This window comes from Esox lucius, chromosome 5, assembly GCF_011004845.1.
Source record: "Esox lucius isolate fEsoLuc1 chromosome 5, fEsoLuc1.pri, whole genome shotgun sequence".
In the NCBI taxonomy this organism is placed as follows: Eukaryota; Metazoa; Chordata; class Actinopteri; order Esociformes; family Esocidae; genus Esox; species Esox lucius.
Window position 1 is genome coordinate 1112431 of NC_047573.1, and position 25896 is coordinate 1138326.

Sequence of the window (25896 nt, forward strand, 5' to 3'; positions counted from 1 at the left end):
AGTGGTAATGGTGTTAAAAAGACATGTGTAGCGTTGTGGTAATGGTGTTAAAAAGACGTGTGTAGCGTAGTGGTAATGGTGTTAAAAAGACATGTGTAGCGTAGTGGTAATGGTGTTAAAAAGACGTGTGTAGCGTAGTGGTAATGGTGTTAAAAAGACGTGTGCAGCGTAGTGGTAATGGTGTTAAAGTCAGGTCAAGTTTTATTTTATTGGAAGGATATTATATATAGCTCCGGAAAAAATTAAGAGATCACTGCAACTTTTTCTTTCCCTTCCAAAAAAGTTGAAAAGGAAGGTTTTGAGTGAGGAACAGAAGGGTTAAAATTAAGAGACCACTGCAAATTGAACACTTCTGATCCTCACCAAAACTTTTTTTTTCAACTTTTTGGAAAGGAAAGGAAAAAGAGCAGTGGTCTCTTAATGTTTTCCAGGGCTGTACATGGATATTTCAGCCAAATTCCAACCATATTCATTGATGAATGGTAACCCAATTTAACAAAGCACACAAACAAATTAAATATTGAAACCATAAATGCAATTAAAATGAACAGAAATGCAATTTCCTTATGTGGAAAAAGGTACACCCCTACCATGAAAATCAGACACTTGGTCTGGTTTAGTCTTTACCATATGGAAGAAAGATTATTGATGCCCATGAGTCTGGGAGGGGTGTCAAAGCAACGATCAAGCAAGATAATTGCACTTCCTAATAGATTATCTGCAAATGGAGAAAACTCTAGGCCATTGGCGTTCTATTTAGGACAGGCTGTCCCACCAAATTCATCCCAAGAGCTGCCTGATAGATGCTCATAGGAGTCTCCAAGAACCCCAGGGTCGTATCAAAGGTTCTACAGGCCTCTCTGGCCACAGTCAATGAAGGGCACAAATCAACAGATAGAGACTGCATAAAGTTGGCATGTGTGAGAGTCCGGAAGGAGGAAGCCACTGCTCTCAAAATATAATATTAAGACAGGAGTGACTGTAGAACAACACCAAGGTAAAGAGCCATGTTACTGGAACAATGTACTCTGGACAGATGAGTCAGTGGCGGAGTTGTTTGGCCGCCTTCAAACAGCATGTCAGCATGCCCTGGGCCGGTGCAAGAAAGCCCTGCAACACGCCACCGGGGACGCAGTACTGCAAAGACGAGTGTGGAAAACGTCCTTCCAGTCGATGTAAGGGACAGTTACAGCTGTAGTTACTGTTCAGAAAATGTGCCATTGACAAATGCTAGATAAAGAACTTCTAGGTTGGACTGGCAGACTTGAGACATTGAGAAACTTATTAGAAAAGCAAAAGCAGACTGCTACTTAAAAAGACTTCCAAATTCTGGAAAACAGTAGACCTCCTGAAGAACGTTGCACCCAGTAACTGCCACAGTATGTCGTGCTGGTCAAAGGAATGATAGAGGAATACATGAAAATTCCAGTAACTATCCAGGACACTGGTTTTAAGAGTCAATGGTTTATGCTCAGTCTGTTAACTGAAAAGTATATTAAAGAAATCTAACTCTAAGGTATTGTGCTTTTCATTGTAATGCTGACAGAGTACTACATGCTATGGCTCCTCCTAAACCATGTGGCACACCTGCTGTCTGATTTCCAACTGAAAAGATAGTGCAAACAACTTCCATGTCGCCACTAGACTATGGTGATATAGTATACATGCATGCCTCAGCTTCTGTACTCAAATCTATAGATGCACTCTATCATTCGGCCCTGCATGTTATCACTGATGCAAAGTCTTGCACTCATCACTGTCTGTTATATGGTTCAGTTGGCTGGTAGTCACTGACATCGAGAAGGGCCAGACATTGGTAGATGTTTGTATATAAAGCAGTTGTGCAACTTCCTGACTATCTAACAGAGACAATTAGTTGGGTGAACAGCAGTTACCAAACAAAACTAGGGGTGTACTTTGCTTTTTCAGAAACTGCATTTCTGTAAAGAAATTATTTTAAATTATTTGAAGTATTATATTTCAATGATATTTGTAAAAAATCTGGTTGCCTTTATCTGGCAGAAGTGTTAAAGCCACGATTATATGTCCATATGTTCGATTATAGTTAAAAAAAAATAGAAACAAAATATATATATATATATTGTGTAGCAGTAATGTTAGATGGATATCTGTGTAGCATAATGTTTTTAGATGGAAGTACTTAGTGTAGTAATAATGGTGTTAGATGGATGTTTGTAGCGTAGAGTTAATGTTGTTAAATGGGTGTGTGTAGTTTAATGTTAATGTTGTTAGATGGGAGTGTTTGTAGTGTAATGGTAATTTGTATATTGGATTTATTATATATATTTATTATATATATGTATATATGTCTGTGTATACATGGGAATGTATAGAGAGAGAGTGTTCTGGAAGTAGGATGATGAGGAAGAGCGACCCGGGTTAGGTGACCGTTCATTCTGGGGTCGAGCTTCGAGGTAGGGTGTGTTATTGAGGTCAAAGGTCAAGGCTTGAGAGTGTTTGGGCTGGGGTCACAGTCAGGTTAGTCTATTTAATGAAAAGGTGGGTGGTTGTTTGGGTTGTTGTGGTGGAGGTGCATATTGGGAAGTTGAGTTAACTAAACGTAGGGCCAGAATGAGGAAGCTAGGTTGGAGATATCCAGGTTAGGAAAAGAGGACAATAATATCCCAGGCTCTCTGCAGAAATGAGTTAACTCTAACCAGCCATGCTAGTTAGCAGTACCACACCCGCTGGCCTACGGGTCAGCATTCTGAAGCTTCCATATTGGAATGCAGATTAGTCCTAACCTGGCTACCTTCAACTTAGAGAGCGAAGTAGCAACAGAGATTGAAGTACAGGAAGCTGAACTGTGATTGATTGATTGATTGATCATTGATTTCAGGGATGAGAGCTGCAGTCAGGAGGGCGATGGTGGTGATGATGATGATGATCTGGGGGAGGAAGGGGAAGAGTTTGAGTGTTACCCCCCGGGGATGAAGGTGCAAGTGAGGTATGGTCGCGGCCGCAGCTTGAAGACATACGCGGCCACTGTGAGAGAGGCTGACGTGGAGGGTGGAGAGGTGCTCTACCTGGTCCACTACTGTGGCTGGAACGTCAGGTAAGATTAGCAGGACACTTAGCCCTGGGGGCTACCTCGGTACTAGCCATCACCTTAGCCCTGGGGCCTACCTCTGTACTAGCCATCACCTTAGCCCTGGGGCCTACCTCTGTACTAGCCATCACCTTAGCCCTGGGGCCTACCTCTGTACTAGCCATCAACTTAGCCCTGGGGCCTACCTCCGTACTAGCCATCACCTTAGCCCTGGGGCCTACCTCCGTACTAGCCATCACCTTAGCCCTGGGGCCTAACTCGGTACTAGCCATCACCTTAGCCCTGGGGCCTAACTCGGTACTAGCCATCACCTTAGCCCTGGGGCCTAACTCGGTACTAGCCATCACCTTAGCCCTTCCTAACCACCACCACCAGTCAGATTACTCATCCTCTGCAGAAAGGGCCAACATTGGCAGCAAATACAAACGGGTTACCTTTTACACTGGGATCCCTGTAGCAATGACATCATGTTTTATTTATGTAACAGTAATCTTATCTTACCGTCCAATAACATAGCGCTCCCTGTGTCAGGACTAATGAATCATTACACTGGGGCCCTCTGGTGGCCAAAACAGAGAATTGGGTCATTCACTGGGAACCCTTTATTTCTTAGGTGTTGACTGAAGTTTCTATGCCACCTTCGTCTGTCTGTCCCAGTAGTCTGACCTTTTAAAACATTAACTCTGTGACTTTAGATGGCCCTAAGAGCTTTCTTGTTGAGGTATCACTTGTATGTTGCCCAAAGCCACTATTCAGAACAGCCATTTAAGCCTGATTCACACTATATGGTCAAAACATGCTGTGGTCAGCTGGGCTGTGTTCATTCTGTTAAACAAAACGGTTTCGTCAAACAGTTTCAGAAGTCAACACTTGTTCTGTTTGGCAGATTGAACACACCTGGTTCCAGCTCTAGCATGGCTGCTCAAACCGTACTGGAACCTGGGAGGGCAGTGTCCTGATGTCCAGCCCTATAGTGTGAATGTGAAAATGCAGCTTCCTGAACTCACCTCCACCTCTCCCCCTCCTGGGCCAGACAGTCACTGGGTCAGGGTTCATACATGAGGGTCAGGGTTCGTATAGTAGAATGGGTCAGGGTTCATACATGAGGGTTAGGGTTCGTATAGTAAAATGGGTCAGGGTTCATATAGTAGAATGGGTCAGGGTTCATAAATGAGGGTCAGGGTTCATACACGAGGGTCAGTGTTCATACATGAGGGTCAGGGTTCGTATAGTAAAATTGGTCACGGTTCATACATGAGGGTCAGGGTTCATACATGAGGGTCAGGGTTCATACATGAGGGTCACGGTTCATACATGAGGGTCACGGTTCATACATGAGGGTCAGGGTTCGTATAGTAAAATTGGTCACGGTTCATACATGAGGGTCAGGGTTCATACATGAGGGTCAGGGTTCATACATGAGGGTCAGGGTTCATACATGAGGGTCAGGGTTGGTGTAGTAGCATATATGAGGATATTAGGAGATAGAATAGCTTCTTAAAGCAATGCAGGGATGTCATTGTTTTCTTGTTGATTTGTGGTCAAGTTCAATTCATGGGAGACCAGGGATTACTGCTCAGCATTACTGTGGCACAGCCTTGTCATGCTCATTCTCCTTCTCACCACTCAAGTAGACAATGGTAGGAATGTTCTGGAGTTAATTTCTGTTGCTGTTTGTATTTTCATAACATTTATTTAGGTTCTCTGATTCCATACAATGTTGTATCTTTATGTGAGATCTACTTTGATCCTTGTTTTAAAGTAATTTTGGGTGAAGTTGGGGACAGCGGTAGATAAAGGGGTGAATGTCTGTTTGATGGAGAATGTGGTCAAACTCTCTGTGCTTCCCAAAATGCCACCCTAATCCCTAGGTAGTGCACTATGTTTGACTAGCGTCCACAGGGAATCTCATAGGGCCCTGGTCACTATATGATTGCTATGTGGTACCAATGGGGAGAACATCTTTTACAGTGACCTTTGACCTGTGGTTGACCCTGTTTTTCTGTCTCCCGTCAGATATGATGAGTGGGTCAAAGCTGACAAGATTGTACGTCCGGCCAATAAGAATGTCCAGAAGATCAAGCACCGCAAGAAAATAAAGGTACTACAGTGTTTAGTCTGTGACAGTGTTTAGTCTGTGACAGGGTTCAGTCTGTGACAGGGTTCAGTCTGTGACAGGGTTCAGTCTGTGACAGGGTTCAGTCTGTGACAGGGTTCAGTCTGTGACAGGGTTCAGTCTGTGACAGGGTTCAGTCTGTGACAGGGTTCAGTCTGTGACAGGGTTCAGTCTGTGACAGGGTTTAGTCTGTGACAGTGTTCAGTCTGTGATAGTATTTAGCCTGTGCTGATATACGATTTATCTCAATACACAGTTCACGGGGGTTTTAAGGAAGCATTTTGTTTATTTCATGGGGATATTTATTTGAAATTCTTAAAATGCACATCGATACCCTTCCGTCCTAAACATTGTTGTTTTGAGAATTATAAATGCGTATTTATTTTACAGCCCTAACAGTCATTATACTCTTGATTCCCCAGAACAAATCAGATAGAGAACGTGACCGCCTGACACGGCTAAATGAGGACCTGGGAAGTCCGTCCCCAAACAACCTGCGCATCCCTCGCCCCTCCTCCAAGTCTTCTGGTCCTGGCCCTGCCCATGACCGGCATGTTTTCTCCCAGCTGGATGACGGTAAGAACCAAACACCTTAGCCCTGCGGTCTTCAGTCTGGTGAAATCACTTCTAGCGCCGTAGGTCTTCAGTCTGGTGAAATCACTTCTAGCGCCGTAGGTCTTCAGTCTGGTGAAATCACTTCTAGCGCCGTAGGTCTTCAGTCTGGTGAAATCACTTCTAGCGCCGTAGGTCTTCAGTCTGGTGAAATCACTTCTAGCGCCGTAGCTCTTCAGTCTGGTGAAATCACTTCAAGCGCCGTAGCTCTTCAGTCTGGTGAAATCACTTCTAGCGCCGTAGCTCTTCAGTCTGGTGAAATCACTTCTAGCGCCGTAGCTCTTCAGTCTGGTGAAATCACTTCTAGCGCCGTAGCTCTTCAGTCTGGTGAAATCACTTCTAGCGCCGTAGGTCTTCAGTCTGGTGAAATCACTTCTAGCGCCGTAGGTCTTCAGTCTGGTGAAATCACTTCTAGCGCCGTGGGTCTTCAGTCTGGTGAAATCACTTCTAGCGCCGTAGCTCTTCAGTCTGGTGAAATCACTTCTAGCACCGTAGCTCTTCAGTCTGGTGAAATCACTTCTAGCGCCGTAGGTCTTCAGTCTGGTGAAATCACTTCTAGCGCCGTCTCTTCTGATCTCACTCTTACAGAGTTCACCTGGTCACATTCAGGTAAAGATTTTGACATCTTAGTGACTTTTCTGTCCAGTAGCTTGTTGTTTGAGGTTAGTGAGTCTTTCATGGGCGAATGTGTTAAATGTTCATGTATTTTAAGGGTTATATCTATGGTGTATGTAGCTATGCTTTTTCCTCTTCTGAAATATCCGCTAGTTAACTTGTCATTATAGCAGGTTAAGTGTTAGAGCTGGTCGTTTATCAATATTCATAATTTGCAAAGAAATAGCCACTGAACATTGTTGCATGTCATTTTCACCTGTCCCAAATTCAAATAGTTTTGGTCATTACAAAGCAGAAACCGTTTGCGGTGTTGTATCTTGAATGATGGGATTCAGGTTCATTAATGGGATTCAGGTTCATTAATGGGATTCAGGTTCATTAATGGGATTCAGGCTCATGATGGGATTCATCACAGTACTAGTGTGGCTCCATTGCCTTGGTATTAATTTATTTTAATTTTTACCCATGCTTCCTTTAGCTTCAGAGACTTCAACAGATGACAGTGATCATGAGGATGAGGAGGGTGAGCGTGATGATGAAGATGACCGTCCAGGGGGGCGCAGTAGTCTCAGAAAGGGGGGTCCCCCAGAACCCCCTGATGCCTCAGATCAACAGGAGGGTTCCAGCCCTGCCGAGGTCACCGGAAAGAGCCAAGAACCAATTAGCGTTGAGACCCAGGATGCCGGGAAACGGCGTTGCCAACCAGAGTTTCTGCCTGAGAGGGAGGGGCCTGAGAGGGAGGGGCCTGCTCCCAGCAGCGCCGCTTCCAGGAAGAGGAAGTCTGAGGGTGCAGCTGTTGACCAACGCAGCCCTAAAGGACCCCTGTCCAAAACCAAACCTCCCACCCGCTCCACCAGAAGTGCAGATTGGCTTCCAGGAGGTTCCCCTAGGAGGACAGAGGAGAGAGGGAGAGGAGGAGCAGTAGGAGGTTCCCCTAGGAGGACAGAGGAGAGAGGGAGAGGAGGAGGAGCAACAGGAGGTTCCTGTAGCAGTAGCGACGATGATGATGAAGTGCCCAATGATCCCCAACAAGAGCAGTCGGACCGAGAACGCCCCAGCACCCGCCCAAAACCCAAGCCTTCCCCCTCCAAGAAATACAACGGCATGAAGGACAAGGCTGTCAAAGGAGGCAGTGCTGGGGTTGGCGGGGCCCGCCCTGCGGCATTCTGGGAGATCCCTGAGAAGAGGGCCAAGATGACTGCAAACAATACAGAAGAGAGAGAGAGATCAGCGGGTGGCGGGCGCACCAAAGGCCAGAAGGATGTGTGGTCCAGTATTCAGGCCCAGTGGCCCAAGAAGACCCTGAAGGAGCTGTTCTCTGACTCTGACACAGAGGCTGCTAACTCTCCTCCTCCTGCACCAGCCGTGTCCTCTTCCTCTGGTCTGGAGGAGAGAGAGAGTAGTGGGGAGCGGGAGGAAGAAGAGGTGGCAGGAGGAGAGGAGAGGAAGGATCCAGATTCCTCAGAGGAGCAGCTGGAGGAGAAGGGCAGGAATGTGCTGGAGGAGGAGGAAGAGGAAAAGAGGAGATGTGAGCTGGAGGAGGTGAAAAGGAGGAGTGAGCAGGAGGAATTCCCATCCAGCGGTTCTAACTCAGTTCTCAACACGCCTCCTACCACCCCAGAATCCCCTAGTGGAGCCATGGAGCAGGGCTCTGGGTCTAATGGGAATCAGCCCTCCTCTCCTCCCCCAGCTGTGGTCCCTAGCCTGGGCACAAACTCCTCCCCTGACCCACTTACCTTGGGGCCTCCTGGACGGCTCAACCCCCTGGCCGAAGGGCCTCCTGGACGGCTCAACTCCCTTGCCGAAGGACCTGCTGGACGGCTCAACCCCCTGGCCGAAGGACCTGCTGGGCGGCTCAACCCCCTGGCCGAAGGACCTCCTGGACGGCTCAACCCCCTGGCCGAAGGACCTCCTGGACGGCTCAACCCTGTGGCTGAGGGGCCCCCTGGGCAGCCCAACCCCCTGGCAGAGGAAGGCGGTGGGGTTCGCAGTGAGACTGACAGCAGTACACTGGAAGTGGAGAGCCTGGGAGGAGAGCTGCAGGACCAGGACACGACCCCAGGTAAGACAGCCAGAGGAAGGAGTGTTGCTCTAAACGTATGTCCTATAGGTCTGTTCAGAAAGGAGATGCTGGGTCCTAAATAACACCACACACAGACCTGTCATCCTGTTTACTGGTCTCTAGACACACAGACCTGTCATCCTGTTCACTGGTCTCTAGACACACAGACCTGTCATCCTGTTCACTGGTCTCTAGACACACAGACCTGTCATCCTGTTCACTGGTCTCTAGACACACAGACCTGTCATCCTGTTCACTGGTCTCTAGACAACCTGTTTTTTATATATCATTCCGACAGTTGTTTTTCGCCAGTAAAACAGCCAGACCAACACAGCCAGACCAACACAGGCCTCGTCAGGTCATACACGCTTTGATTTCTGCACTAGTTGGTGTGAGTGCTTTCACTATTAGCAGTGAAAGGTGCAGTGTTGTGGACATGTAGTGCTCACAGCTGGAAACCACTAAGCCGAAACAGAGCTGTTCTGGTAGTACTGTCTTTCACAGAAAGTTATATTTCTATGTTGATTAATCAGTGATCTGTCCCCTTAATACAGCCATTTGTCAATGTTCGGTTTTTTCAAATACAATCCATTTCCTTTAGTAATTGAGTTGTTCAGAATTGTCAGTAAAATCTTTCATATTTATATTTAAATTAATATAAACATACATTATAAAAATGTAAAGAAAAATGTATAGAAGTTTACATTTTACTACCCTGTTTCCAGAAAATATGGGATGCTGTGTAAAATGAAAAAAAATAACAGAATGCAATGTGATGTGGAAATCATTTAACCCTGTATTTAATAGAAAACAGACAATTTATCAGATGTTGAAACTGAGAAATGTTAATGTTTTTGGATAAACACATGCCCATTATGAATTTGATGCCAGCAACATGTTTCAAAAAAGATGGGACGGGCATGTTCACCACTGTGTTGCATCACCTCTTCTTTTAACAACACTCTGTAAGCGTTTGGGAACTGAGGAGACTAGTTTTGAAAGTAAAATATATTCCCATTCTTATGGGAATATAGGATATAGGATTTCAGCTGCTCAACTGTTTGGGGCCTCCTTTGTTGTATTTTTTGATTCATAATGCGCCAAATGTTTTCAATGGGTGACAGGTCTTGGCTGCAGGCAGGCCAGTTTAGCAGCTGGACTTTTTTACTATGGAGCAATGCTGTTGTAATACGTGCAGAATGTGGTTTGGCATTGTCATGCTGAAATGAGCAAGGCCTTCCCTGAAATGGATGGCAGCATATTTTGCTCCAAAACCTGTATATATTGTTCAGCATTAATGGTGCCCTCACAGATATGCAGGTCACCCATGCCATGTGCACTAATGCACCCCCATACCATCATGGATGTTGGCTTTTGAACTGTGTGCTGATTACAAGTCGGGTGGTCCCTCTCCTCTTTAGCCCAGAGGACGCAGCGTCCATGATTCCCAAAAATAATTTCACATTTTGATTTGTCAAACCACAGGACAGTTTTCCACTTCGCCTCAGTCCATCTTAAATGAGCTTGGGCCCGGAGAACCCAATGGCGGTTCTGGATCTTGTTCACGTATGGTTTCTTCTTTGCATGGTAGAGTTTTAACTTGCATTTGTGGATGCAGCAACAAACTGTTCACAGACAGTGTTCCTGATCCCATGCAGTGATGTCCACTACAGAATTGTCTGTTTTTAATACAGTGAGGGCCCGAAGATCACAGCCATCCGGTATTGGTTTTTGGTCTGTTCCCTTGCGTACAGAGATTTCTTCGGATTCTCTGAATCTTTTAATGATATTATGTACCGTAAATGATGAGACCCAAACTCTTCTATTTCATTTTGAGAAAAGTCATTCTTAAATTGTTGCACTGTTTGCCTGCCCAGTCTTTCACAGAGTGGTGAACCCCTCCCATCCTCACATCTGACAGGCCCATCCTCTCTGGAATGATCTTTTAATACCCAATCATGTTACTGACCTGTTGCCAAGTTACCTGATTAGTTGTGTGACATTCCACCAGGTTTAGTTTTTTAACATTACACAACTATTCCAGTCTTTTGTTGCCTCTGTCCCAATTTTTTGTAAATGTGTTGCTGGCATCAAATTCAGTGGGCATATATTTTTCAAGAAAAAATCAAAATATCTCGGTTTCAACATTTGACACGTTGTCTTTGTACTATTTTCTATTTGATATAGGGTTTAGATGATTTGCACATCAGTGCATTCTGCTTTTATTAACATTTTACGCAGCGTCCCAATGTTTTTGGAAACGGGGTTGCAAGAATGCTACCCATGTAAAGACACAAACAGCCTGAACATTAACATCACTGTCCTGTACAGCTCAATACGGTTTTGTTTGTCCATCAGACCAAGAGCAGAGTGAACTCCCCCCGCATGGGGTTGAAGGATCTCCCTCCTCCCAGACCAAGGCCTTCCTGGCGGACGGTCTAGGCAGCTTGTCTTCCTCTCACTCCCAGTCCAACTCCACCTGCAGCCTGGAACTCAGCAGCAGCAGCCAGCATGAGAACACTGAGCACAAAGCCAAAGGTGAGCAGCCAATGGGCTTTGTGGATCTGAACAATGTGTCCAATAGGAGAAACACAAGGCGACTACACTAGTGTTTGCCTTGACTGGTACCATTCTCCAATAGACAATTGACATTGATGCTGATAATGAAGTTATTCCACTGGCATCTTGGAGATGGCAACGCTTGTTTATTATAGTAATGGATGGCTTCTGAATGCTGCCTTTCCATGGTATGTCTCAGAATCTCTAAACCAAAGTAGGTACATTATGTGAATGACACGTTACTAGACATATTTCACTACCATTTTACTTTGGCCATTTTGAGGAGAAAGAATTTGGTTTAAGTGACTGAACCCATAAGCAGTAGTCTGTACTGGTCTATATCCTCAGTCTCCCTGACAGATAATACTGGTCTATATCCTCAGTCTCCCTGACAGATAATACTGGTATATATCCTCAGTCTCCCTGACAGATAATACTGGTCTATATCCTCAGTCTCCCTGACAGATAATACTGGTCTATATCCTCAGTCTCCCTGACAAATAATACTGGTCTATATCATCACTGTCTCCTCCTGTCTTCTCCTTCTAGTGTCTGCCAGTCAGAAGCGTCCGAAAGAATCACAGGCAGGCGGAGTAGTGAAGAAACACAAGCCAAACAGAAAGAGCTCCGTCCCTCCCAAGAAGAACAGAAAAACTGGTAAGAGTACAACTTCATTGAGTATGGTGTAACTACTACTTTAACTGAGTTGTTTATCCCACCTAGCTATCTTAATATGAGCACACTAAAATGAATGGGAAGTCAGTCTAGATAAAAGCTTCTGCTGAATGACTGAAATCTAAATGTAGTGCTTCTTGTCTGCCAGCACTCTTACTAAAGTAAAAAAAAACAGATTGAGAAACAAGAAATTATGAAATTCACCTCTAGCTCTCCACAACATCCAGAAATGTCTCTCTGGGGCTGTCTTGTTTGACACGCTTGTGCAACATCGCGTGGCGGTCTGGGACAGTGCCTCTGGGATGGCAGACCGGGGTGGTGGTCCCTCTTTTTAAGAAGGGGGACCGGAGGGTGTGTTCCAACTATAGGGGGATCACACTTCTCAGCCTCCCCGGGAAAGTCTATGCCAGGGTTCTGGAGAGGAGAATACGGCCGATAGTAGAACCTCGGATTCAGGAGGAACAGTGTGGTTTTCGTCCGGGCCGTGGAACACTTGACCAGCTCTATACCCTCTACGGGGTGTTGGAGGGTTCATGGAACCAATCCACATGTGTTTTGTGGATTTGGAGAAGGCATTCGACTGTGTCCCTCGCGGCATCCTGTGGAGGGTGCTTCGGGAATATGGGGTCCTGGGTCCTTTGCTAAGGGCTGTCAGGTCCCTGTACAACCGAAGCAGGAGCTTGGTCCGCATTGCCGGCAGTAAGTCAGACTTGTTCCCAGTGCATGTTGGACTCCGGCAGGGCTGCCCTTTGTCGCCGGTTCTGTTCGTAATTTTTATGGACAGAATTTCTAGGCGCAGCCAGGGGTCGGAGGGTGTCAGGTTTGGGGACCACACAATGTCGTGTTAGCCCCTTCTAACCAGGACCTTCAGCATGCACTGGGACGGTTTGCAGCCGAGTGTGAAGCGGTGGGGATGAAAATCAGTACCTCCAAATCCTAGGCCATGGTCCTCAGTCGGAAAAGGGTGGCATGCCCACTTCAGGTTGGTGGAGAGTGCCTGCCTCAAGTGGAGGAGTTTAAGTATCTAGGGGTCTTGTTCACGAGTGAGGGAAGGATGGAACGGGAGATTGACAGACGGATCGGTGCAGCTTCTGCAGTAATGCGGTCGATGTATCGGTCTGTCGTGGTGAAGAAAGAGCTGAGCCGCAAGGCGAAGCTCTCGATTTACCAGTCAATCTACGTTCCTACTCTCACCTATGGTCATGAGCTTTGGGTCATGACCGAAAGGACAAGATCCCGGATACAGGCGGCCGAAATGAGCTTTCTCCGCAGGGTGGCTGGGCGATCCCTTAGAGATAGGGTGAGAAGCTCGGTCACCCGGGAGGAGCTCAGAGTAGAGCCGCTGCTCCTCCACATCGAGAGGGGTCAGCTGAGGTGGCTTGGGCATCTGTTTCGGATGCCTCCGGAACGCCTTCCTGGGGAGGAGACCCCGGGGAAGACCTAGGACACGCTGGAGGGACTATGTCTCCCGGCTGGCCTGGGAATGCCTCAATGTCCCCCCGGAAGAGCTGGAGGAAGTGTCTGGGGAGAGGGAAGTCTGGGCATCCCTGCTTAGACTGCTGCCCCCGCGACCCGGCCCCGGATAAGCGGAAGATGATGGATGGATGGACCTCTAGCTCTAGGATGTGATCTAGCACCCACTAGGCCCTCACTAATACAATTATTGTAGGGAGTTGGTATAGAACAGGGCTAAAAGTCAGTGTTTTCACTATTTATCCTGTTTTACTACACAGTATTTGGATTATATATTTGGGTAACGCTTATGTGATATCAACAAAGGTACATTTTCTGGGCAGTCATCATATTCCACACAAAAGACACTTCAAACCAGTCACATTACACTCGTGGCTAATAAATCTCTTCTGTTTTGCCCGCCCCCCCCCAGCCCACAGTAGTGACAGTGAGGACCAGTTTGTAGGGGAGAGCAGAGCCAAGTCTCCGGCCTCCAAGACAAACACGGCAACGGACTTGAAGGGAGCAATCTCTCCCAAATGCCAGGGGCCTGGCCGCACCCCTCCGTCCAGCCAGAAGTACCACAAGCAGCAGTCGCATCACGCCGACCCAGACCACAACCCTCAGCACCACCGGGACCATCACCGCGACCACCACCACCCTCATCACAGGGAGCACCACGTCAGGACACCAAGGGTGTACAAATGGAGCTTCCAGATGTGTAAGTGTCCCCATACTGAAAACATAATGCTCCTCCCCCTTTTATTTACTGAAAACATAATGCTCCTCCCCCTTTTATTTACTGAAAACATAATGCTCCTCCCCCTTTTATGTACTGAAAACATAATGCTCCTCCCCCTTTTATGTACTGAAAACATAATGCTCCTCCCCCTTTTATGTACTAGGAACATAATGCTCCTCCCCCTTTTATGTACTAGAAACATAATGCTCCTCCCCCTTTTATGTACTAGAAACATAATGCACCTCCCCCTTCATGTCCTACCAAACTTAATGCTCCTCCCCCTTCATGTCCTACCAAACATAATGTTCCTCCCCTTTCATGTCCTACCAAACTTAATGCTCCTCCCCCTTCATGTCCTACCAAACTTAATGCTCCTCCCCCTTCATGTCCTACCAAACATAATGCTCCTCCCCCTTCATGTCCTACCAAACTGCTTGTTACTTTGCCATCAGACCCCTATCAGACAGATATTTGTGATCACACAGAAAGTTGTGTAAAGAGTATTTGTAAATACAGTCTGGATTTGAATATGACCTGCTGCTCCTTCAGTAGAAACCCTTTTGCCACTTCTCTGTCCAATAAAGCGAAAAGGCCTGAAATAATATTCATTTAATGACCTGTTTTACCTGGACATCACAAAACATGGTTTAGACTTGCTGATAATAAGCTGTGTTTTTTCCTCTCATACAGTACATCCTCTCCCCTCCCCTGACAAAGCTGGACAGCAGTAACGTCTTTGCAAGCGTCCTGACATCCCACTGAAACTTGTCTTTTTTCTTTCCCCTAGCGGATCTGGAGAAGATGTCGAGTCTGGATCGTATCGCCTTCCTCCAGGACAAGCTCCAGGACATCAGGAACCACTATCTGTCTCTCAAGTCGGAGGTGGCCTCCATCGACCGGCGACGCAAACGCATCAAAAAAAAGGAGAGGGAGAGTGAGTTGGCGTTTTTCTTTTTTGCTGATAAACCCAAAATTTGAAAAAGTCTTAAACAAGTGCAGAATCCTTCCATGTGATGTGCTGTCTGTCTGATGGCCGTTAATACAGGCTTGTCATCAGGACATGGAGGTCTGACACTGTACCACCATGTTGATCTGACCATTCTGTTGCTTTGTCTGGTGTATAACTGTCCCCATTTGATTCTGACCACCACATTTGTGAACTGCTCCCTAGGTACAGTGGCTGCCTCTTCCTCCTCTTCCTCATCCTCATCCCCGTCCTCCAGCTCGCTGACGGCAGCCGTGATGTTGACGCTGGCCGACCCCCCTGTGTCCTCCTCTTCCTCTCAGAACTCGGGGGTGTCTGTGGAGTGTAGGTGACAGGATATCCCCTCCCCCCGAGGCCCAGGACACAGCACTGAGCACTTAACCAGCACCCTCCTGGTCCCATCCCAAGGTGCCCAAAACCCAGGTTTTCATCCACCCTTGCCCGACCCCACTGCCCCAAGAACCAATCCCAACCTCTGGCATCACCCTTAGACCCTCCCACCAGAACTATCAACACCCAGGCTCCTCCTTCAACCACACCTCCTCCCTCTCTCCCCACCAGCCCAACACCTTTTCAGGCCCAACCTCACCCTCAACCCTTTCTCCCCTCTTCCAGCAGGACACCACCTACAACTCTGCCTCCCTACTGTAGTAACAGCAGCAGGGTCCTAGCAACACAGACGACCAGAGACAACAAAGGCAACAAGCACTATTTTCTATCCACAACTGTTTCCTAGGCAAGCTAACTTTTATGAAGATTTGGTGAAAATACACTACAAAAAGTACAGAATTCCTATTCCTTAAATGTATTGATAAACATTTATAAGAGTTGTTTTCTTCAAGCAATAATTTTATTCCATTTGATGTGGTTGTTTTACTCTGGGCTAGGGATGTTGTACTGGTTTAGTCTGAGTTATGGTGTGTGCAATAAATTGAAGGCCCTGTTTTGTGTTGCTCTGTTCATAAGAAGAGGGTGTACCTCATTGGCAGGTAGTACACTGGCTAAATCTCAAACCAAACACATTTAGCACTAGATCATTCAAAAGACGCATTTTAGTTTTCAAAGTTACCCTATCAAATTGGTGTCCTAGGTCGATGTTATGAGACGCGTTATCCCGGTGAGACGCGTTATCCCGGTGAGACGCGTTATCCCGGTGAGACGCGTTATCCCGGTTATCCCATTAATATCAGATTGTTATGTTGGATCATCATACCAACTAGTTGGCTCTTAACTAATCAGAACTTCTCAGATTAGAGAAATCTGTAATTGATTTGGAAATGTTGCTAAGAATGTCACACAAAAATTTAAGAGGAATTTGGTGCTTGAAGGTCTGTTATTTCGTTTTTACATTAATACACAGCAACTAGCTAAGTCTGAGCCAATCGCATTGTTCATTGACGAAGCAAACCACGCCTAGTAGTGTACAGTTGAATAAAATGTTCCTTTATCTAGCTACTGTAGTAATACTTTAGCACAATGAACACAATGTTTTATATCAAACAGTAACTACCCGTTCTAAAACGAGTAGGCGACGCAGGCAGTATAAAAGTCTGAATCAGCTGATTACACCACTAGCAACCCGTAGTCTTGACCATATATATTGTACATGAGTTCGATGTTTTGTTTTTACTACCTTTCCTGTCTGTTGGAGTATGTGTCTTGGTCACTGCTTGGGTGCACTGTCTGCATTTCATAGTGAGTCGTGTGACAACAGCAGTGAAAGGATTGAGGAACATTGGTAAATGGCAGCTGTGACTTTGCAGGCATCGTTTCAATGGTCATTTAGGCCAAAACACAGCAGTCTGGTGACCACGACGAAACCCGTCAGCCAGAGGCCACTCGGTACAGGGCTCGGCAGCTAACGGTTTGGTTTGAGATTCAGCTACTCATAGTTACTTTGTAAAGTGACACTCATCTTTGTTCACCTTCAATTCTACTATGAAACTGCCTGTTGAAGACAACACTGTTTTAAGGTTTTGATTTGAATGGTTCTTTTATATTGACCCAAGCATAGGACCAGCTCTATTCTGTACTCATTCAACTGAGGTATTGTGGAGGAGAAAGGGGCTCTGAGTGTGGGGCTCTGGAGGTCGATATGTGATTGTGGAGGTCTACCGATAAACATGTAAGGATGCGATACTATAGTGCCTTGTTGTTCTTTACTACTTCTAGAGAGGAGAGACACCACTTTGTCTTTCTGTCTCTCTCTCTGTCTGAATGTGTTGGTCTTAAAGGTCCTTGACATTAGACTGTAGAAAAAGAGTGTAAATGAGACAGGTTATGTACTAACATGCAAGTTAAGGAGGGTTTTATCAACATATGTTTATATTCATATTGTAAACATGATGATTGTAGAGGTTAATGAGAAGGAACTGAATCTTCTGAAGGCCAGTCTCTAATGAATAAATCTACTACTGAATACAAAGAGCAGTTCATATGACCGGTAAAGAGCTCTATATGGCAGTTGAAACATGTGGTGATGGAGATTTCTATGCCTATGAATGAAGATGGTTTCAATTTCTCAGTCTTTGAGTCTTTTCGACTCTCGTGGTATATCAATGTCTACCACTTATTTTAGCCCATTGTTAAAGGGATCCAAATAGATGAACCTCCATGTTGAGAAAGCAGCTCACTCTGCAGGCTCAGTCAGATTGAATAGAAACCACCAAGGAGTACAGAAGTGTGCTCACACTGCAGAAGACATTTTAGAAGTTGTATAAAAAAGATTCCCAGTTTTTTTTATTGACTGTTTCCAGACTTCCTGAGACAAATGCACAGACACTAAAGTGTTCCATGAGTTTTATTTGTCTGATGGTCATTGATGGTTTTTCCAACCTTTGACCTCTCGACCTCCCCTCACCCCTGCCACCTCAAAAAAATGTGTTCTTTCTTCATACTCTGACCAGGAAAATGGTGACAACAATATTGTAAAACGTGCATTTATGACAAAACAAAGTGGACATATGGTATGTGTGTACAATATTTCCTTTTTATTTTCTCTTCAGTGTTCGTTCCCTCTTGGTGTGTGTCCTAAATAGGCACCCTATTCCCTGTATAGTGCACTACTTTGAACCAGTGCCACAGGTGCATAGGGTGCCATTTGGGATGTACTCTTTGTATAGATCCCTACTGTATGACACCCTGAGGGTGTGTCTGTTGTTTGGCACTTGTATGTAATTGTATGCCTTTGTTATACATTTGTATATTTGAGAAGAGTGTTTTGAGTCAAGCTATTTAATATCTTGCACTTGTTAATAATGACAATGACATCTACTTTCCTGTACAGGCAGTTGTGTTGTTTTATTATGTTGTTTCTTTAGTGAACATGCATACAGAAGTGGGTCAAAGCATGACTGGCTGGGCTTTGATGGCACCCCATTGACTCTGAGGCCACTACTCAACAGAGCCCTATGGGCCATGGTCAAAAGTAATGCCCTATTTTGAGACAAGGGGGGCTGTTTGGGACACATGAGATTTATTTGGTTTCATTTGGTTTCTTGTTGTCTTAAGATTTTCTTATTGTTTTTTTCTAGACTGGTTGGTTGCTTTGTATACATGTCTTGGCTTATTTGTTTGTGTCTTTCCGTTAGCTCATGATTATATCAGAAGCATTTTAGTGGGTTTTGAACTGAGATGGTTAGGTTATTAGAAATATAATCTATAGAAAGAGCTTGGAACCTCTAACCCTGGCAATATGACTGGAGGCTTGTCCTATGGATTATATTTCTATGGTCATTGTATTTTTCCACCCTGTACATGGTCTGTACAGTTTCCTGGATCTCTGAAAAAAAGGTCTGGGAGCAAGAGAGAAAGTTTAGAAGAAAAGCTCAATAGTATTTATTAGGCACATCAGAGGATGGTTATTCAGTCATGTGTAATTTATTGTACAAATGTAAGCAAAAAAGAAGCCTCTGTTTGAAATAAATGCCATAGTTTGTGAACTTCATTGTATTCTGTTTGGTCTGATGAAAATGTCACGCGATTTGGTGCCAATGTATCAAGTCTCAGAATCGGGGTATGGTCCGAACTGATCTTACAAGGTTAGAATAATCTGGTTCAAATGAAAGTTAAATAAATTACAAATATTATTGAATAAGAAACGTTTCTGTAATGTACACGCATTAACTCTGCTAGTGAAGTGTATTCATGGGGACCAGTAACAGTTGGGCAAAAATTATTCATACCCATGCCAAATTTTTACCCATAGTGAATTTTTATTTGACCAATAGGTTTCTTCTGGCTGGAAATGACAAACAGGTGACAAAACACGGTAAGACATTGTGTTGGAGATACAAATGAATAACGGAACATTATTCATACCCCTTGAAATTGTTGCAAATATTTGAGAAAATGCAAGATTCTATACCATTTAAAATGGTCTTGTAATTTCCACCATGAGAAATCATTCTAGTCAGCAATAAGCTGAGAACAGCAGTAGTTGCAAGTAAAAACAGGAACAGTTTCGTAATTCATTTGTGTCTCCAGCACAATGTCACAATGTCTCACTTGTTTTTCATTTATAGCCAGAAGAAACCTATTGTTCAAATAAAAATTCACTATAGCTCACAATTTGGCATGGGTATAAATACTTCTGAGTTTAACTGTAAGTCAAGTTTGCGTTCGATTTGCTCTGATTTTGTAGCATCCTTTAGGACCTAACACTTTCCCAAAAATGATTTACTTAAATCAATTTTAGATAGCTAGCTGTAATTAATCACTTCTCTGGTAAGGTCGTAGAGATGCTGTCCCTATATTCAGACAGTTACCCGAAATAAGTCTGTAGTCCGACCAACATTAACGTTATGATATTTCCGGACAGCTATACAGTCTACAGGAGCAGCTGACACTGGTTTCTACTGTATCGTCACAGTAAGAGTTGCGGCAACAAAAAAAGCTGGCTTTAGACCTCAGGTTAGGTAGTAGTTAATAGCTTATCAACAGTACTATTGTGTCATTTATTTCACTTTCATGTTCTGCACTATTCGCTACGTCGTTTTGATTTACTTATCAGTTGCTGGCTTAAAGTTAGCAAGCTAAGCAAATCATGTTAAATACTGATAATTAGTGGGCACAACTACTGTATATTTTCTTATTCAATAATGCCAACATTATTTACAGATGTATTGTTTAAAATGTAGGTCATTTAAGCCTGTATTGGGCGACATAGTTGTTCTAAAGATTGCGCCACAACATTGACGTCACGCGAAATACGTAAATTTACAAAATCAGAGGTCATGGGCCATGCGCTATGCGCTCTTATTCTAGTCGCGGTGGAAGGTATCATTTACTAGCTTGTTGGCTAGTTCTCGGCTAGTCGGTGTGTCTGTACTCTCTGGAGATGATGGGGAGTAAATCCAGCACCATTGCGGCAGGGGTGGCCGGAGCGTTGTTTATCGGTTATTGTATTTATTTTGACAGAAAACGACGGAGTGATCCGAACTTCAAGAAAAGGCTGCGAGAACGTAAGTCATGTTAGTTGACGTTACTAGGTAATCAAATGCCAACACTGACATTGGCCTGCGACAGAAGGCATGCTGCCTAGCTAGCTAGAAGCTAGAGAGTTCACGTTAGCTGAGCTAGCTTTCGTTTTAGCTAGCTCAGCTAACATGAACGTTATAGAGTTTAAAACTGACAAATCAATTTCTTAACTATGGGTAGTACCTACCGTTAGGCAAAAGCAAGGTTACGTGTTCTAGCGAAGAGCCACCATTTCCTTCAGCTCGTAATAGCGTATAAGCCACCGTTGCTATATAGTCTAGAGCCGATGTCATGAACCTGTGCCGATGTCATAAACAGTGTTTGTAAACTTCAGTTTCCTTCACGTTAGATCAAGGAAACACCTATGGTCTGCCATTAATTATATTTAGCAAGAGTTGACCAGTACACTTAGCCCTCATTATTTTGACATTGTGCCTGTAGCGTAGTTTTGCAACCCATTAATGCTCGTTTAGTGACCATCAGGCAGGCTAGTCGTGTCAAACTACGTTTTCCATTTCTATTATCTTTATCTCATTATCTTCAGGCAGAAGAAAACAATCTACCAAAGAAAAGACTGGTCTGGCCAGGGTAAGGCACCTGTTTTGATGTATGGGAAAACATCCAAACAGCACAGGCGGTAACAAAGATTCTGTTTTGAGACCAAGTCATTTGTTTGGGAGTTGATTGTTGAACACCCTTCCCCAATGATTCAGTGCTTAACGTAGCTTGGGTTTTCTCCTGCTCCTCTCAAGGATTATTGTCTCAAAGGGTGGAGTTTCTGCATCTACATGTAAAACAATCTGTTGATTACTTTTGTGATTTGCAGTTGCCTGATATGAAGGATGCAGAGGCTGTACAGAAGTTTTTTCTCGAAGAGATTCAGTTGGGAGAAGAGCTGCTGGCCCAAGGTGAGCCTTACTACCCCAGCTTAGAAACTACTCTACGCCATCACAGCAATCCTCTAGTGACCTTATAATCAAGAACCTGTGGACCTACAATATATTGAAAAATCTATGCAAGCTGAAATGTAGGGTCCCTTCAGGGGTGAAAGTGATTGCCCCCCCCCCCCCCCCCCCCCCAGTTAATTCAACCCAATGAAGGGATTATATGGGGCAGGTGTTTGAAAGCTTTAACATATTTCTCACTTTAAAAGAAAGTACCTCCTTGTTTCACCTCTTCAAATTCCTGCATAGTGGAAAACAAGCTTGTTTTATTTAACTAATAAGATCAACTGTGTCTGTCACGACTCAGGAGACTATGAGAAGGGTGTGGATCACCTGACCAATGCCATCGCTGTGTGTGGCCAGCCCCAGCAGCTCCTACAGGTTCTCCAGCAGACCCTGCCTCCTCCAGTCTTCCAGATGCTGCTCACCAAACTGCCCACCATCAGCCAGGTAGGTCGGTTCCAGGGGTCGGTCGGTTCCAGGGGTCGGTCGGTTCCAGGGGTCGGTCGGTTCCAGGGGTCGGTCGGTTCCAGGGGTCGGTCGGTTCCAGGGGTCGGTCGGTTCCAGGGGTCGGTCGGTTCCGGGGTCGGTCGGTTCGGGGGTCGGTCGGTTCGGGGGTCGGTCGGTTCGGGGGTCGGTCGGTTCGGGGGTCGGTCGGTTCGGGGGTCGGTCGGTTCGGGGGTTGGTCCACTCTAGAACAGACCACATTACAGCCGGGACTGATACTTGTCAGGTGTCCTGAAGGAGGGTTTTTAATGTCCTGTTGTAGCTAGTTATAAGATGAGAATATTTTTCATTATTTATTGTCCGTTGTCTTGAAGGCAGGTTTTTAATGTCCTGTTATAGCTAGTAATAGGATGAGAATATGATTCAGTCATTAGTCTGTCCTGGTTGCTGAGGTTTCTTTCCCCTCTCTTTTCTACTTTTCAGAGAATCGTGAGTGCCCAGACTTTAGCAGAAGACGACATTGAATGAATGAATACGTGAGGTGCGTGCGTGTGTGCGTGCGTGCGTGTGTCAGACAAAGAGCGTGTGTGTTTCTTCATGCATGAGTGCTTGTTTTAGTGGCTAGCCCAGTCGAGATGGCTGCCCTTGGGCATTGGATGACGGGAATGGGAATCCCCCCCCCCCATCTGTGGCCTGTTAGAAACACTCTTGCCATTCTTCAATCTACTGGAACACATTCCCAATGCGGTTGCCCTCCTTCCCAGTTTTCACTGTCTTATATCATGACCAACTGTAAAAGACACTTAAATAAATGTGCCCATTCCACATATGTCATTCAACCCAAACTGTGATTGTTTTTGTAGAGCTCTGTTGATTCATGTAGATTAAGCCTGAGGGACGATGTGGTGCTACATCACCATGATTCATCTTTGTTTGTCACAGTGTCATATCATGTCGTCTCTGTGGACAACATGTTCTCTTTACTGGGTTGGTTTTTCTCAGATGTCCGTGGTAGCTGTTTTTTACTTTACCCCGCATTTCAGAAATCATCCCAAACAATGGAATAAAATGAGGAAATGTTATAATTGTTGTTTCTATTGTCTCTGTGGCCAGTAGATGGCAGAAGCAATACATAAATAAACGGTTGCCTGACAAGTCTGAAATGTAGGGCAATGTGTTTAATCCTGAGGCCTCTGGAATGTAGGGCAATGTGTTTAATCCTGAGGCCTCTGGAATGTAGGGCAATATGTTTAATCCTGAGGCCTCTGGAATGTAGGGCAATGTGTTTAATCCTGAGGCCTCTGGAATGTAGGGCAATGTGTTTAATCCTGAGGCCTCTGGAATGTAGGGCAATGTGTTTATTCCTGAGGCCTCTGGAATGTAGGGCAATGTGTTTAATCCTGAGGCCTCTGGAATGTAGGTCAATGTGTTTAGTCCTGAGGCCTCTGGAATGTAGGGCAATGTGTTTAATCCTGAGGCCTCTGGAATGTAGGGCAATGTGTTTAGTCCTGAGACCTCTGGAATGTAGGGCAATGTGTTTAATCCTGAGGCCTCTGGAATGTAGGGCAATGTGTTTATTCCTGAGGCCTCTGGAATGTAGGGCAATGTTTAATCCTGAGACCTCTGGAATGTAGGGCAATGTGTTTAATCCTGAGGCCTCTGGAATGTAGGGCAATATGTTTAGTCCTGAGACCTCTGGAATGTAGTGCAATGTGTTTGCCCTACATTCCAGAGGTCTCAGGACTAATGTGTTTAATCCTGAGACCTCTGGAATGTAGGGCAATGTGTTTATTCCTGAGACATCTGGAATGTAGGGCGATATTTAATCCTGACAAGTCTGGTAAGTAGGTCAATGTATTTAATCCTGACAAGTCTGGTAAGTAGGTCGATGTGTCATTGCCACAGCTTTCTGTGCTGCAATGCAGTTTACATGATAGACTTATGGCGTTTTGAGGTATTTTTAGTATGTTCTCAGCTGTGCATTTCCTATAAAAACTGCCGTCTTTTCTTACTGGCTCCCATTGTCTTTAGAGCCCTGATCTGATTGTTAGCTAGTGTGTTAACATGTTAACAGTGCTCAGGGTTTTCAGTAAAGCCTGTGGAAGAAGGCAGCACCAACCTGGGACAAATCCAGACAAACCTTCCCTGCCCTGGCATGACTCAGAACCGCCCCTGCCCTGGCATGACTCGAGGGACTGCCCCTATGTTCTTACAGATACAGTGGTTCTCAAAAAGTTTTTGTCCCCCTTGGATTTTTCCATATTTTATTATAACATAAAAATCCAAATGATATAATTAGGAGTTTTTACCCACTGATCAACATAATGTCAAATGGAATAATTAAATAATGTTTTTCTAAATAAGTTCAGCCGTTTGCGAGTACAAGCGGCTGAAATGGGTTTTCTCAGAAGGGTGGCTGGCTTCTCCCTTAGAGATGGGTGAGAAGCACAGTCAACCCGTGAGGAACTCGGAATAGAGCCGCTGCTCCTTTGCATCGAAAGGAGCCAGTTGAGGTGGTTCGGGCATCTGGTAAGGATGCCCCAGGACGGTTCCCTAGGGAGGTGTTCTAGGCACGTCCAGCTGGGAGGAGACCTTGGGGTAGGCCCAGGACCAGGTGGAGAGATTATATTTCGACACAGGCCTGGGAACGCATCGGGATCCCCCAGTCAGAGCTGGCAAATGTGGCTCGGGAAAGGGAAGTTTGGGGTCCCCTGCTGGAGCTGCTGCCCCCACGACCCGATACCGGATAAGCGGATGAAGATGAGATAAATAAGTTCAAAATATAAAACCGTAAATTATCTATTGCTTGAGTATTTACCCCCTTTAGTCAATATTTGCTAGAGTCTAGTTGAAGAAGTCTACCAGTTTGCACATCTGGACACCAGTTTTAGCCTGTTGTTTGCAAAATTGCTCAAGCTGTAAAGTTTTGTGGGGAACACTGGTGAACAGCAATTTTCAACTCTCCACATGTGCTCAGTTGGATTGAGGTCTGGGCTTTAACTGGGCCATTCCAGGACATTGGTCTTTGGGGGTCATTGTCCTGCTGGAAGTTGAGTTTTCTCCCAAGTCCCATGTCTCATACATACTAGGAGTTTTTTTTTAGGATTTATCTGTACTTTCTTGCATTATTTTTGCCCTTTTCTCAGTCCCTCATCCAGAGAAGCTTCCCCATAGCGTGATGCTTCCACCACCATGCTTCACGATAGTGCTGGATTTCTCAGGATGATGTGTGAGGTGTTAGGATTGTGCCTCACAAGACCATAGTCTTCCACTTGGTCTTAAAATCTCACGTGTCTTCTGGCTGAGTCCCGCTGAGGTTTATTGTGAGTTTTCTTTTTGTTGCTCTCCCGTTAAGACCACTTTCAGGAAGCTCCCAGGCTATTGCAGTATGCAGTGTCTCCCAGCTGAGCTGTGGAAGATTGAAACTTTAGTGTTTCCAAAGGCTGCTTAGTGATGCCCCTGATTATCTTTCTCGCCCAGATACTGTTTTTTTTAGGACCAACTGTTCAACAGGTTTGCAGTTGTCATATTCTCTCCATGTCATAATAATGAAATTTACTGTGCTATGGGAAATATTCAATGCTCTTACCCCCGATGGTGGCTTTGGAAGAACATTATTATATATTTTAGAATTTTCATTCGTCTTCATGATGTGGTATCTCTTGGGATGTGTACACATCGACAATTAGGTCTGCTGGTTGGGTGGTTAAGTCGTTCAGAATCAGTGGGACAGTGATACACCATCCGGGTGAAGGACACAAGGGCCCTTACCGTACTGCACAGTGAAGAAGATGGTTCAAGAAGCCAAGATGAATCCCAGGCCCACAGTTGGTGGGTTACAGTACCTGGTTGCATCTTATGGCAGACTAGAAAAGCTCCAATCTCAAATTGAAATCCACCAGGAAATCGCTTTTACAAGTCCACTAAATGAACAGATTTTTTTCTGGTCCCCACAACAATAGAAAAACATGACTGTCTCCTGTTACATCTTACCCCGCTGCTCCCTGTCTGCCTCCCACTGCTAAAAATAAATGTAATTTTTTTTTTACTAAAGCAAGTCCTGCAAATATATCATCTGCAGAGACGGGGTTGTCTTTTATATTGGTGTCAAACCTGGAGTGTGGCCTGTGTGGTTGGTG

At 45.0% G+C, this 25896-nt stretch overlaps 2 protein-coding genes across 5 annotated transcripts in view; both read left to right on the forward strand.

Annotated features, from left to right (window-relative positions):
- The window catches only part of arid4b (AT-rich interaction domain 4B), an 82425-nt gene extending 63591 nt beyond the window's left edge, over nt 1–18834 (forward strand). For 3 of the 4 annotated variants that reach the window (XM_029119750.2, XM_029119751.2, XM_034292215.1), the window contains exons 17-25: nt 2861–3076; nt 5087–5171; nt 5609–5762; nt 6892–8475; nt 10834–11013; nt 11584–11691; nt 13595–13882; nt 14691–14837; nt 15075–18834. In XM_029119750.2, coding sequence (XP_028975583.2) covers nt 2861–3076; nt 5087–5171; nt 5609–5762; nt 6892–8475; nt 10834–11013; nt 11584–11691; nt 13595–13882; nt 14691–14837; nt 15075–15220 — 2908 coding nt within the window. In that variant the 3' untranslated portion in view covers nt 15221–18834. The remainder of the gene's footprint in view (nt 1–2860; nt 3077–5086; nt 5172–5608; nt 5763–6891; nt 8476–10833; nt 11014–11583; nt 11692–13594; nt 13883–14690; nt 14838–15074) is intronic. The other variant, XM_020046478.3, reaches the window with a different exon arrangement.
- A 1288-nt stretch (nt 18835–20122) lies between these two features.
- On the forward strand, nt 20123–22841 carry tomm20a (translocase of outer mitochondrial membrane 20). The gene is made up of 5 exons (XM_010864730.5): nt 20123–20350; nt 20911–20954; nt 21193–21274; nt 21618–21760; nt 22241–22841. Exons 1-5 carry the CDS (start codon nt 20227–20229, stop codon nt 22283–22285), a joined length of 438 nt encoding a protein of 145 aa, XP_010863032.1. The 5' UTR covers nt 20123–20226; the 3' UTR covers nt 22286–22841.
- Nucleotides 22842–25896: the final 3055 nt, after the last annotated feature.

Bases quoted from the DNA above. Each gene is read 5' to 3' on its own strand.
- tomm20a (XM_010864730.5), top strand. From the start codon at position 20,227: ATGATGGGGAGTAAATCCAGCACCATTGCGGCAGGGGTGGCCGGAGCG. The intron at 20,351-20,910 runs GTAAGTCATGTT...CATTATCTTCAG, and splicing joins CAAGAAAAGGCTGCGAGAAC to GCAGAAGAAAACAATCTACC. The intron at 20,955-21,192 runs GTAAGGCACCTG...TGTGATTTGCAG, and splicing joins AAAAGACTGGTCTGGCCAGG to TTGCCTGATATGAAGGATGC.